Genomic DNA, 13551 nt, shown 5'->3' on the forward strand with positions numbered 1-13551 from the left:
TATACCCTAAGACTGAGAAGGCTATTTTTTCTGCTACCCGGTAGGTTACTTGCAGCAAGCAAAACAACAAGACATGGATGAAATTATTCTTCAGCAATCTGTACATATTTGCCAAGCATTATATCTTTCTCAAATGAGTATTAACGAACCAACAGATTACAATAAGCGGCGGTTATAAGCACATGTTTACTCCTCCCAAGTCTAAATTAGTAACTCTCACTCCATGATCCAGGCATGACGCTCTTTATATCCCTAATCTCAAACAACTCCCAGAATTGGCGCGCCATATACTCGAACTCAGGTGCCCAAATGATTCGCCAGTCTTTTATCTCTGGCCCTGTCGCGATATCCAGGATCCGTATGGGAACCCAGTGGTTGACATTCCATCCCTCATCTGCCTTCTGACTTACCTTAGTGCCGTATGCTGCCTTCGCCAGCGTCTCCCTGATCATGGTGCAAGAAGCATCTATAGCATCCGTGTCAAAAGCGCCCTTGAGTCCTCCGTGTAACATCTCGCGCTCTTGCTCTCCGTACTCTGACAGGTCTACTCCTGCTATCTGCAGTCCCTCTAGCCACTCATGTAAAGTATCCTGAAAGGCTTTGTCCCAATGGACGAAAGATACATCAGGTGAAATATAGCATAGTACCCCTCCAATAACCGACATGAGTGGTGTTCCTTTCCAGTGTGGGACATGGTGAACGTCCCAAGGGCTCACAAGTTCGACACTGTGAAGGTCATCAGGTGCTGCCACGGACGCAATTTCGGTGACAAGATCCTTCCACGATTCAGTGTAAGCCTTCCACTGGAAATCTCTTCTTTTGTAAGGAAGAGTTTCGTCTGCGAACCGTATTCCCAGAGCTATTGCTGCTGAATGAAGGAGTGAGAGTTTCTCGTAACTAGATTGAGAAACATCCGAGCTTGTGATGACCGAGTCTTTGGACAAAAGGCGTGGGAAACTGTTATCCGTCAAGACATGGAAAGATCCGAGACGAACGGCTTCCAGTCGATCTCGCAGAGGCCAATGGTAATATTTTGGCATAAACCTGTCCATGAATACAAACACGAAATCATCCATGTATGTCCACTCGTGAATGAAGTCAAAGAGTCGGACGATCGGTACCTCGTCGACATCTTGAAGATACGCTTGGAACAGTTCAACTATGCGATTCCATTCGACTTCGGCAGATTTTCGGTTTGGCTGGTATACAAGTGGCTTCAATGGACTCCTATTCTCACAGTCAGTTCTTTAATCCTTGGGTAAGTGTTGAGTATTGACTTGCTCTCGTCCTTCGCCCACTACCTCAGTAAGAGATCCTTTGAGTCCAAGTTTCAAAAGGATTTGACATATTTCGAATTGTTTGTTTTGCGCCGCGAACTTCAATAACGTTAGAGAAAGAAATCAAACCCAGTGCCATCTACTAACGTAAAGAAGAGAATAACCTCGATGGTCTTTGTCAAATGGTGATGCCATGTGTGTATCAAAAAGCTTCAAGACACCGTTCTTATCTCCCCTCCGGATGGTCTGAACTATATCCGATTCGGGGGAAATGATGTTATAAGATTGACAAGCGAAGCTCCAGCTATAAAATGCCGTGTTAAATTGAATGTCATAAACAGCTTGCGACATCCAACTCGGCAACCGAAGTCGCGCTCGCCAGCACTTCGGTCCATTTGTATAAGTTAACCATGGTTGCCTCTTTTCTTCAGTCTTCTTATCCAACTCCAATACTCTATGCGGCTGTTGGGTGTTATTGTGGCTGTTGATGAATTTTTGTTCGTTTCGCATCATCGTCTGGATCATGGAAACCAGTTCCGGCTGAAGATCGGTGAGCTGTTGCTTGACGTCGTTTCTTACTCGACTCGTGATTATCTCTGTGTTATTTCTTATCATCGACCTTACACTGTTAGTTCGTTCTTGAGTGTTTGGAAGAGCAAGACTTACATATGACGGATACTTATAGCATTATGAAGTAAGTCAATAGTGTGCTCAAGCTTCTTCTGACACTTCTCAAGTTTACCTTTCTTCAAGAGAAACTTGAAGCCACTAATCGTACGTTGGAACCCTTCCCTCTTCGAGTTCATCTCGCTTTGCATTTCTCCAACAAGGGCATACAAATTGTTCTGGGCCTTCCTCGCGGCAATGTAGCTGCGGTTTATAGAGGATTTGCTGAGCCTGGGATGAAATGCTTGGTCGTGGTCAAGCTGCTCTTTGAGCTCTTCAAAGTCAAGAGCGAGGCCATCCAGCTCATCTACCATATCTTGGAGATCTTCTGGGAGGGCCTTGGCTTCACCCCATAGTTGGTTGATTTCGATGATGAGCTTCGTAATCTTGAAGGCGGCATCGGCAAAAGCGATGGCACTGGCGGCAGTTTCCATGTTCACGATACTAGCAGAAAGTACTGTCGACGCTGTTGTTGGCACATAACAATTCAAGGGCAGACATGAGATTAAGAGTCTCTACGAGATGAGCCACCGCCTCCATCATGAAGTCGACAACCAACAAGTTTCGTGTTGAGTGGGACATGCAGTGACTGTTGCAAATAAGAAGACTTAGACCAACCAGTACGACCCAGTCTAGTCATGTAACTACCAGGGATGGACATGGCGCCCTCAGGGTATCAGAAAATTTGACCGCTGGGAGCATAAGGGACGAAATTAGTAGGTCACTTTATGCTCCTTAGGCTACAGTTCTTAGACTATCTATTTTTATACCCTAAGACTCAGGAGGCCACTTTTTCTGCTACCTAGTAGGGCGCCTAGAGGGTGGTGACCGCATAAAGATGGGCGGCAAAGTAACCAGGGGCGGCAAGCCGCAGCAGATGCTGTGTCTCAATGCGTTGGATCATATGACATATGGATTGATGGAAGTACAATCTTCAAACAAGGCCTCCAATACATTCAACTGAATAAAGAGTCTTCTTTGATCGAAATTTCTCATTCGAGGATGTTTGATAGATGTCATTAACATCTTTGAGACGCGCTTGTAGATGCAGGCAAGGAAGGTAGGGAGCGGGTAGTGGGCGGGTACGGGCCGCTGCCAGGGCGCTAAAGATTAACTGAATTACTCCACTAACAAGCAACTGCTACCTAGAAACATCCATACTTAACATTTCCTACCCTAGAGCTGTAGTTAAGATTCTCACAATAATATGGAAATCATTATCGTCATACAAACAGTTGAGATGTCTTGGATCAGTCAGTATTGCTGACGTCTCTATATTTAGTAACAATTTGAGCCCCTTTCAGGACTATGGCCATGATGAAGGATTGCTTCAAGAAAGCATCTGCGGTTGTTAGCATGGGACTTTTGTTTGTTGGTTTGTATGGGAGCTGTGATCGTAACCAAGTTTCCCTCTTATGCAAGCTCCCGAACGACATAGAATTAGATCACAATCAAAAGAGCCTTATAGTGGCAGGTATACAATGACGTTCACTTCCCGTCCCTTGCGCACAATGGTGTGGCAGTCAACATTGAATGAAGAGGCTGTCTGTTACTTTTGTCCTGATACGTGTATCTTTCCAAGACGTATTGATAAAGGCCTTTGCGACGACTTGTCACCTCTACTAGTATCAGGCTAGGATCATCACTTTAGGTTCCTTGATCAAACAGTTCCTTTACCCTGAACTTGAAACAACCTGCTTTGCGTGATCAGCGCGTAAAAAGCCCTTGCATACAGACAATAATGATAGTGCCAATATTGTGGCTTTGTAAACAACCACTAGGAACGCTCCCCTTTCAATAATTGGCATGTGGTCAGACTCGGCTACAGAGCTGAAAGATTGAGGCTGGCTGGCTTAAAGACAACGGCAAAAGTAAAACTGTCAGATATGATCGAGTCAGGATTGTTATCTCAACCAACCATGAGATTTTCTCCTGACTTGTTTTCTCCCCGCAGTAGTACCAACCAAGGTCTAGTTTATTAAATTACAGTAAGAATGGCCCGAAGAGAAGCCCCACGAAGTGATGGATTTCACCGAGAAGCGACGCTCGGATGGGGAATCCTGAAATTTTCGGGTTGTTTTTACGAAAAGGATGGGAATTGATAGACACTTTGAGAGTTGTCGGTATTGTTAAGTTGACATCTCAATTGGTAGTCAAGACATTTGATACGAAGCTATGCTGCAAGAGAATTAGTCTAATATTACCGACTACCATAAATAAAGTCTTAATGCCTTATCTTGTATAAATGAACAGAGCCATATATTGGGATGTAACTATTCCCAAGATCGGTGTCTAGACTCAAATGGTGGGTGATGAACCGATGGCTAAGAGAGGATCAAATGCCGAACCGGCAGAACGGATTCTCTGCCTCGCGAACTCTGCTTAAAATATCCCCGAACCGAAACGATGATCAATGCTTGTTGTCCCTTGTTTCGTAACACACGTAACATATCCAGTAATTGCTACAGTGACATTGTTATCGAACCACTTCACTTCTACCTCTAGTGGAGTTTTGTGAAGTTTCAAAGATGGAGTTTTCCGTAACAATAATCCAAAGCTTCTTTTTATAAACGAGCGACTGTATCTGTACCGAGCTAGGAGTGCTGTAGGTTCGATAGCTCCCAGCTACGGCTACTGCGGCTGCCCCAACTCGAACTAGACTGATGATGTCTTACCTAGCTGCAACTAAGAAATGTGTCCCCGTCTGTAGGTACAGTACTTCTTTGGTTCTGTAGGTGCTAAGTAAGTGTTAATTGCTTGCATCGGATTTCATGTATCGTTGATCAACGCTGAGTAAACTTTGCCACTACTTGACGAACTGTTCAAATAAATTAATCAGCGCTTTGGCATAAATTTTCAATTCAATTCAATCTCTTTCCTCTCTTCTTCTATTACTATACCAAACCCCCGTCATTTTTCTGTTCCCCTTTGTTTATTCTCTCATCGTCTGTGTCACTCGGAGTTATACCCTCTAACCACTGCGTAACCAACCCTTGCCTTAACTTCTCCCTTACTCCAGGGATCAGCCTCCACAGTCGCATTCCATCATAGTAGTGACCTACCTATAGTACCTAAAAACTACGGTACATGTGCTAACTAGACTGGGTGACCCGAAATCTTCTCACTCTTTGTCTATCTCTCTCCTTGAGGGGGCCCGCAGATACCTAGAATAAGGATAACCCAGCCAGGCCCAGATCAACCCATAATCGCAATTCCCCTCCAGCTTTTTTTTCTTTTCCATCTTCATCAACACAACCACTTTTCTTCTTCATTTTTTGTTCTGTTTCTGGGCCGTCTATTTCATCATGGGTATTCTTCAAAAGATGGCCTGGTCCAAAAGCACCAGGATCAAGGTCATGATCGCTATCGACACTGTCTTTTTCCTCGTCGAGATCGTCTCTGGTTTCCTTGCCCACTCTCTTGCTCTTATGGCCGATGCCTTTCACATGGTACGTCAATTGACTTCCTCGTCGCACTACGCGCGAACCAATCAACAGACGAAAACTAACTCTGCATAGCTCAATGACATTATCTCCTTGGTCATCGGTCTCTGGGCTGTGTCTGCCGCGCAAAAGACATCTACTGACGAGTTCACCTTTGGCGTACGTTTAAGTCCTGTCGCAACAACTTCAAATGTCGAATCGCATGGCTAACTGTCTTCCAGTGGGTTCGCGCCGAGATTCTAGGTGCCTTCTTCAACGCCGTCTTCCTTATCGCTCTTTGCGTTTCCATCGTCCTCGAAGCCCTCACCCGATTCATCGAACCCCCGGAGATCGACAACCCCAAGCTCATGCTCATCGTTGGTACTACCGGTCTACTATCCAACTTTGTCGGCTTCTTCGTCCTCGGTGGCCACGGTCACTCCCACGGACCGGGCGAGCATAACCACGACCATGATCATGATCACGGACATTCCTACGTCCACGATGCGGAGGAGGGCAACGCCGGCTACCACGGCGCTCTTGCTGACGAAAGCGGCCGCGCCGCTGAGGTTCTCCCCGAGGCTGTTATGCAACGCGCAAACGCATCCCGAAAGTCCAACGGTAAATCGAACGAGACAAACCGACATTCCCGAGGCCGCGACTATCATCGATCCAGTAGGAGTGGACATTCTCGTTTCGCTAGTCTCGACGACTTGAGCATTCACCCCGCAAGTTTCCGACAGAGCATCATCGAAGCTACCCGAGGAGAGGCCAATGGAGCCACCAGCGAGAGCGAAACTGATGCTGAGAACTCCCTGATCTTGGAAGAGGATGAGGCGAACGAGGAGTCACCTCTTCTCAAGGGTGTTGCCAAGAACGGCTCATCTCTCGGTCACAGCAAGAATGGATCGCACTCTCACTCCCATTCCCGACGGCCTCGACGAGACTCGAGCGTTCACCAAGGTCACCACCACACTCTCCCCAAGGATGCCAAGAAGAAGGATAGCCATGGCCACAACCACGCTGATATGGGTATGAACGCTATGATTCTCCACGTCATTGGCGATATGCTTGGTAACATTGGTGTCATGGTCACTGCTCTTATCATCTGGCTTACCGACTGGCCTGGCAAGGTCTACGCCGATCCTGCTGTCTCCCTGTTTATCACTGCTATTATCCTCAAGACATGTATTCCTCTTACAAGAGGTACTGCGCGCGTTCTTCTGCAGGCTACCCCCGAGCATATTAGCGTCCCTGAGATTCGACAGGACATTGAGGCTCTTCCTGGTGTCATCACTTGCCACCACATCCACGTATGGCAGCTCTCAGACACCAAGCTCGTCGCCAGCATGCACCTCCAGGTTTCTTTCCCCATTGACTCCCACAGCGGTGAGAAGTACATGGAGTTGGCTCGTCGCGCTCGCAAGTGCCTCCACGGTTTCGGCATTCACAGTGCTACTATACAACCCGAGTTTTGCTTCGATTCGAAGCACGCTCACGATTCCGACGCTGCTGCTCTTACCCTCGATGGCGTGGTTGATTCAAACAAGGGGGATAGTTGCCTCCTTGAGTGTATCGACGACTGCCAGGCGCAGGGCTGTTGTCCAGCCGACTCTTCATCCAAGGCTTCGTCTACAAGACGAGCCAGTGAATCGTCGCACAGCCCTTCCAGTCCTCATGCGCACGAACACAGTCACGACCACAGTCATGACCATAACCACAGCCACCAGCACTAAGTCGCTCCGGTTGTGTTCCTGAAAATTTGTCTCTCAAACTTTTGCTCTCGGGTATTCAAAGCCTAGCGTTGTGGATGTACTGGCTCTAATTTTTTCGCCATTACATTCCACATACCAAATAATTTTCTTTCTTTTATGTCACCAAACACAAAAAAGGGTTCGGCGTTCTATCGTGTTGGGTTCCCTCAGCTAGGCATGGAACTATTTGTTAGGCAGTGCTTTGCACGAGACGTTGTGTGCAAGTTAGAGAAGCGTGGTACTTCATTTTGATGTATGATAGATAGTGGTTGATGAGCATTGAATCTCTTTGTATTACTGCATTTGCTTTTGTGATGTTGGATGTGATTTAGTTCCTTGTGAGTGATGTTGTGGTGTGTTTCAAGAGTACAATCGGTGTTGTGTAACGTCATACCATCGAGGAATATATGAGACAGTGTTCGATGTTATGTGCTTGCCAAAGGAAGAAACAGTCCGTTCTTGTAGAACAAAGACGAAACTACATAGCATGGTTCACAAGCCCTTGTGTACCGACTGTATCGCAGCAAGTCTACATAGATAGATTGACGATACAGGACCCTTTTTGCATACCATAGCTCGGCACATGTCAAGAAAGTCCTGAATAGCATTCATACTATCTGACTATGGATCTAGGACATCCTTATGATAGTATGCTATTGTGGATGTCTATTTCGTTTAGAATTATCGTTGACACCCCTTGTTGATATCATAACCATTTAAGGTATAAGCAGTGACCATCAACACTGGGGAAAACCAGATCCTTGCTTAGCTTGGAAATGCATAACATACATGACGAGCAGTGCCGATGATGGTTTGCATATTCTACTTAGTGCATGATCAAGTCCAAAGGCCTGAGATTAGGTCGAATGCTGTGGAAGAAGACTTGTGAGTGCCGCGTGGCAGATGTGAGGATTAACCACCACATGTTTTCTTGGTGGAGATGGCTTGAAGTCATCCTCCCGGCTCAAGATATCAACATTGGTTTTTGTTTTTGTTTTTATTATTGCTGGCTTCTCGTCCTCAATTCTAGTATCCTCGGTCACATCTCGTAGAACAAGGTCATACTATTCGATTGACCCTTATTTTAGATTGACCCAATGCTTCGTCCATTGCTCCTTGACGAGTTTACAAGAAATTTATGGATGCTGGTGGCTAGGCGGCCTAGTGGGTAGCAGAAAAAATAGCCTCCGAAGTCTTAGGATATAAAGAATAAGTAGTCTAAGAACTATAGTCTAAGGAGCATAAAGTAACCTACTTATTTTATCTCTTATGCTCCCAGCGGTCAATTTTTGTAATATCCTGAGGGTGGTCTAATGGAAACATCGATTAAGGTCTAAGTTACCCCACTAACAATGGCCACGTCTCATGCTGCCACATGTTCAGCATGTTTTAGTGAGTTTCTCCCCTGCAAATATGGGGTAATGTAGTGGATCTGGAGCTGTTTGACGATGTACGGCAACAACGGGCGACGATGTAAAAGCTATAGCAAAACGTGGGATTCGAGATTAACGAATCGCTTCTCGATAACCAGATCATGTCTCATATAGTGAAACTCGGTGATGCATACCCTGAGAGAAAACCAATTGCACCCTCAATAATGTACCACCAAGCATGGATGTATCTTCCTGCCCTCTTGATCATGACCCTGCAACTTGATGCATCACTGCAAGTGCTATAAGCTACTGTACCTCTAGTGGAGTTTGGGCAGCCCCGAAATTCTCCCAAATGGATCAACCCACCTTTTGATCGTGCGAGAGGCCTTTGGATGATCCATCCGCTTTCATATCATCGTGATTGGCGAGCCTTCCACTTTGCCGCCAGTCCGAGGCGGTGACAACTCTTTGCAGGTGTTTTTGTTTGTTTCGTCTTGTGTTTGTGCCTCTTTCTCTTCCATATACTACCTTTCTGGTACCCCAATGGAAAGTCATTCGTCTTGCAACACCATCAATCAATCATCATGACCGACAGACGTAGTCGTCGTGACCGTGATCGCGACAGCCTTCGAGTACCCCGCGCTCGACCCCACCGCAGCTCGAGGAACTCGTCTGTACGCTCTTCAGCTCGCTCATCAGCCAACTACGAAGAACCTCGTCATCGTCACCCCTCGACCGGTCCAACTTCCCATCCCGCAGCTGCTCCAACTTCTTATCCTACCAATAGTCCTTATTCGTATCCATCAGCCGCCAATTCTTCTCGATCTCTAAGAGCTGCTTCGTCTCGCTTTTCTCTCAATGAGCAGTTCGCTGCTACTCGCCAAGACTTTAACCTCTGGGACGATGATGCGAGCTCCATCTATGACCAAGGGATCAATGAAGACGACGAAGAGGACGACGATGAAGATGAGGAGGACGAAGACAAGACCGAAGACAAAGATGAGGACGAGGACGAGGAAGACTCTGATGATGACGACTCCGATGACGAAGACTCAGAAGACGACGAAAAGGCTGCCCTAAGCTCGACAGAAGGAAATGACGATACATTACATGAAATTAGCAATGCACCACCCAGTCTGCAGGTTTCGGATTCCAACTTTTACGACCTCTTCTGCCTCCCACAAGGCGCACAAGATCTTTCGCAACAGCAGATCCGAAACGCATACTACCGTCTTTTTGTTCTCTTTTACCCCGAGAGTTATCCTGCACATCTGCGTCCAGTTGCTCGCCAGCAATTCCTCCAGGTCCAAGATGCTTTTGAGACACTCATCGATCCAGTGCGCCGAGCGCAATACGACGTAGACCAGTTCGTGCAAGCTAAAGGAACGGAAGCCGTCGAGTCTGAATACGAAATCGCGTTCCAAGAAGCTGTTCGGGACCGCATACAAAACAGTATCAGCACCAACTCTGATTTGGGTGTTCGACTGGATGCATCTGAGTCGACCAGTGGCAGACCAAAACTCCAGATCCTGGACTTTGCTCTCAGCCATTCCGTCACAATCGAGCTTCCAGGAGTGCAGAAGTTAGTTCAGCCTCAAATTGCACGAATAGAGAGCCTTGCTTTAAAGAACGAGAAGAAGACAACAGAGAGTCTATCGCAGCCTGGTGTTCAAGTAGCTACACCCACGGTGACCATTACTGGGTCTACTTATGGCATCTCGAAGGATCTCTCATCAGTGCCAACATCACTCTTGTACGATCGGTACCAGCCTCTTCTACCCCTGACAATTTCGAGGCATAGACTTCTGCAGCTTGTCGAGAACAAATTTGCACCATTGGCCACTCTTCAATACAGACAAGAGTTCCTCAACCGCAAGCTCTCGCCATCGCCAGAGAAGTTTAGATGGATAAAGACAGCTGTTGAGCTCGAGGCGGATGTTTTGCCTGAACTTACCGCTAGAAGTCGTCTCTATCACCACTTTCTACTGCCCAAATTTACTGAGCCTACCATTGCTGAAGCTAGCATACAATCTTCGCGAGATTCTACTGAGTTTCAGCCCCGTGTTGCTCTCGGCCTTTATCAGAATCTGCGCCACGGTACTGGCTTCCTCCGCGCAGATAGTGGTGACTGGGCCTTTGGTGCCGAACAGTACTCTCGATTCTTTTCCGAGCACTCTACGATAAGCCCGGATTTCTTCAATGCTGAAGCGCCTGGAGCTACTCCTAGCATAGAACTAGGTTTCCGAACGGGACAGTCAGACCGATTGCCAGCGCCAGGTTCCTCGGATACCCCTGGCGACGAGGGTGGGATTCGAGGTCTCGACTACGAGATCAACACATGCCAGCATGGATCATGGGCTATTTCCGCTTCTGCCTCGCCTGTCTCGGCAGCTGGTGCTATAAGATATAGCAAGGACCTGGTTCTGCCTTTCCAGGCTCCACCAACGTCGTTAGATCCAGGCATGCCTGCAGCAGCACGTCTGGAGGCAGAACTCTGCTCAAACAGATTCCAAGATCAATACTTGGCTGTCCGTAATCTCTGGCCTGTTGGTCGTTTTGCACGCATTGGTATTGAGGTTGGCATGAGCATACACAACCTTCACCTCTCCGTCTACTGGTCTCGTCTTGGTCAACGTCTGAGTGTCCCCTTACTCATCGCTCCGCGATCACTACTTGGACCCGACATCCTCTTCTGGGCTGGCGCCTTGCCATTTGCTGGCCTTGCTGCAGTGCAACTTGGCCTCAGCTACCGCCGTCAACAGACTGCGCGTTCGCACCGACGTAGTCGTTTAGACATATCCTCTACCGACAAACCAGTCGCCATTGCCCGACACCGATTTGAAGCAGACAACATCACTACACTTCTTACACAGCCTGTTGAAGTCCGCCAGAAGGGTCAGATGACCCTCAAAGGCCTCGTGATTCTCAGTGCGAGGTTTGGTGTCCCTAGTGAAGACGGCTCACTCGTTCCAGGCGACGAAGTTGCCGATGTAACTGTCGCCGTTGCGGCTTTGATCAGTGAACCTTCTTACGTCAACGGACCTGCCCTAGTGATCCCTCAAGGAGTGCGCAAGAGCCGTCTGCCAGGCTTCTGGGACCCTGCACCAGGTCAGGACAAGGTTCTCCGTGTTGAGTATCAGTTCAAGGGTGAGGCGGGCTCTATTGAGGTCAACGATCATGATGAACTTGTTCTTCCACCGCAAGCTTGATTCATCAAACTCTTTTTTTTTTTTTGTCTCGGAGCGTAAATAAAAGAACCATGTGTTATGAAGATTGACGAAAATTTGAAAACGAAACGAGAGTTATGATAAAGAAAAGGAACGATGGCATCAAAAAGCGGATGATATATGATTGCATACATTGGGTGTTGTATCATGGCAACAATATTACAGATGATTTGTTTGGTAAACAGAAGTGTACAAAAGAAACAGCATAAATATTGATTTTCACTCGAGTTACTTTTATCCGGCAAGACATTTCATCTAAGCTTTCTTGCATAAATAAAGTGATGCTCATGCCTAACAGTAATACCAGTAGCATGTCGTTAAAGGTGTTAGTCATCAACATCTATAATTCTTGTCCAATCATATATAATCAGAGAAGCAACACCATACCATCTCTCCAACTTTCTCGATACGACTTCATTCGACGGAATAACCACATCCACATACAAAAACCATGTCAGTCACACTACACACGTCGCACGGCGACATAAAAGTCGAGGTATACTGCGAAAGCGTTCCCAAAACCGCAGAGGTTCGTAAAAATGACAATCTTGCAATTGCATGCACCATGGACTAACACATGCTAGAACTTCCTCGCCCTTTGCGGCTCAGGTTACTACGACCAATCCCCATTCCACCGCGTCATTCCCAAGTTTATGGCCCAGACTGGCGCCCCCGCGACACCGAATCCTCCCGAGAATCCCAAGGGCGGACGCAGTATCTGGGGAGGTGCATTCGAGGACGAGATCCGACCTGCACTGCGACACGGCGCGCGAGGTGTGCTTTCAATGGCCAACAAGGGACCCGGGACCAACGGATCGCAGTTTTTTATCACGTTCGACAAGGCGCCGCATCTGGACGGGCTCAACACTGTGTTTGGACGTGTGATTGGAGATGAAGGTCTAGCGACGCTGGCCAAAATGGAGGCTGTCGAAGTTGATCGAAAGAACAGACCGAAAGAGCCAGTTCGTATCGAAAACGTCACGATTCACGCCAATCCGCTTGCCGGTTGAGACTTGCGTATACTTCCACTGCCTTTGCGGAGATACTTCGACGCCATAACTTTACATGCGATACCCCCTATCAAGGTATCAGAAAAATTGACCGCTAGGAGCATAAGAGACGAATTAGATGTCACCTTATGCTACTTAGGCAACACTTCCTAGAGTACTCATTTTTGTACCCTAAGACTTAGGATGCCAACTTTTCTGCTACCCACTAGCCACCAAAAGAAGCTATTGAACCACGTCGAGTTCACGAACGTCACATCATAAGACCAGATCGACTCATGTACAGCTTTATACGAGAGACTATTAAAAAAATGCAAAAGAGTATATCATCATCCGGCGCGCAACCCTGATCAGGTCCTGACTTGGCTCTGAAGCGAAACGTCACTCTCAAGATATGAGGTCACCAAACTAGGAATGCGTCCAAGCACACTAGAGACTTGGAAATGCTGCGAAGCTGCTTAATGAGTCGTTCAAAGCGGGCAGTCATTTTAGTAATCACTGTTAAGCAATATATAATTGCTGCTATGCAGCTCCGCTGGATCTATGACTGAGGGGAAATGTTCTCTCCTGCATCACCACGTCGCTCACAAGACTCGTTCAACTTGTATCCTTCGCGCCGACTTACATCAAGATGTGTCTTAGAGAGGCACGGGTTCTCGCAGGTCTGACGATATCAACATGAATGGTTCCGTTTACGGCCTCTTCCCTAGCGAAGAAGAAATGGAGTTCTATTACCTTGGTCTACCAAGCCGTCCGACTCTTATTGCATGCATACTGGGCTGTAGGTCTTTTACTACGAATGGCAGGTGGCCGATCTACAAGACC

The 13551-nt window shown here is 47.2% G+C and overlaps 4 protein-coding genes across 4 annotated transcripts; 3 read left to right on the forward strand and 1 right to left on the reverse strand.

The window, feature by feature from the left end:
- Nucleotides 1-70: 70 nt before the first annotated feature.
- On the reverse strand, nt 71-2662 carry EDB82DRAFT_490745 (uncharacterized protein). Its single transcript, XM_065608373.1, has 4 exons — nt 1944-2662; nt 1425-1896; nt 1282-1376; nt 71-1227 (listed from the first exon to the last, which is right to left on the reverse strand). Exons 1-4 carry the CDS (start codon nt 2375-2377, stop codon nt 207-209), a joined length of 2022 nt encoding a protein of 673 aa, XP_065465837.1. The 5' UTR covers nt 2378-2662; the 3' UTR covers nt 71-206.
- A 2459-nt stretch (nt 2663-5121) lies between these two features.
- EDB82DRAFT_90332 (cation efflux protein) lies at nt 5122-7314 on the forward strand. Its single transcript, XM_025727066.2, has 3 exons — nt 5122-5392; nt 5462-5545; nt 5608-7314. The coding sequence occupies exons 1-3, from the start codon at nt 5249-5251 to the stop codon at nt 7099-7101; spliced, it is 1722 nt and encodes a 573-aa protein (XP_025588394.2). The 5' UTR covers nt 5122-5248; the 3' UTR covers nt 7102-7314.
- A 1377-nt stretch (nt 7315-8691) lies between these two features.
- EDB82DRAFT_490752 (uncharacterized protein) lies at nt 8692-11962 on the forward strand. The gene has a single exon (XM_025727055.2). It carries the CDS (start codon nt 9077-9079, stop codon nt 11699-11701), a length of 2625 nt encoding a protein of 874 aa, XP_025588393.2. The 5' UTR covers nt 8692-9076; the 3' UTR covers nt 11702-11962.
- Nucleotides 11963-12106: 144 nt separating this feature from the next.
- Nucleotides 12107-13069, forward strand: EDB82DRAFT_90343 (peptidyl-prolyl cis-trans isomerase-like 3). Its single transcript, XM_025727044.2, has 2 exons — nt 12107-12248; nt 12304-13069. Exons 1-2 carry the CDS (start codon nt 12171-12173, stop codon nt 12727-12729), a joined length of 504 nt encoding a protein of 167 aa, XP_025588392.1. The 5' UTR covers nt 12107-12170; the 3' UTR covers nt 12730-13069.
- Nucleotides 13070-13551: the final 482 nt, after the last annotated feature.

This window comes from Fusarium venenatum (genome assembly GCF_020744135.1).
Source record: "Fusarium venenatum strain MPI-CAGE-CH-0201 chromosome Unknown EDB82scaffold_1, whole genome shotgun sequence".
Taxonomy (NCBI): domain Eukaryota; kingdom Fungi; phylum Ascomycota; class Sordariomycetes; order Hypocreales; family Nectriaceae; genus Fusarium; species Fusarium venenatum.

Coding starts and splice junctions, on each gene's coding strand:
- EDB82DRAFT_490745 (XM_065608373.1), bottom strand. CDS start 2,377: ATGGAAACTGCCGCCAGTGCCATCGCTTTTGCCGATGCCGCCTTCAAG. Junction 1,377..1,424: donor GAGGTTATTCTCTTCTTTAC/GTTAGTAGATGG, acceptor ACGTTATTGAAG/TTCGCGGCGCAAAACAAACA. Junction 1,228..1,281: donor GTAGTGGGCGAAGGACGAGA/GCAAGTCAATAC, acceptor CTGTGAGAATAG/GAGTCCATTGAAGCCACTTG.
- EDB82DRAFT_90332 (XM_025727066.2), top strand. CDS start 5,249: ATGGGTATTCTTCAAAAGATGGCCTGGTCCAAAAGCACCAGGATCAAG. Junction 5,393..5,461: donor TGGCCGATGCCTTTCACATG/GTACGTCAATTG, acceptor AACTCTGCATAG/CTCAATGACATTATCTCCTT. Junction 5,546..5,607: donor CTGACGAGTTCACCTTTGGC/GTACGTTTAAGT, acceptor ACTGTCTTCCAG/TGGGTTCGCGCCGAGATTCT.
- EDB82DRAFT_490752 (XM_025727055.2), top strand. CDS start 9,077: ATGACCGACAGACGTAGTCGTCGTGACCGTGATCGCGACAGCCTTCGA.
- EDB82DRAFT_90343 (XM_025727044.2), top strand. CDS start 12,171: ATGTCAGTCACACTACACACGTCGCACGGCGACATAAAAGTCGAGGTA. Junction 12,249..12,303: donor GCGTTCCCAAAACCGCAGAG/GTTCGTAAAAAT, acceptor AACACATGCTAG/AACTTCCTCGCCCTTTGCGG.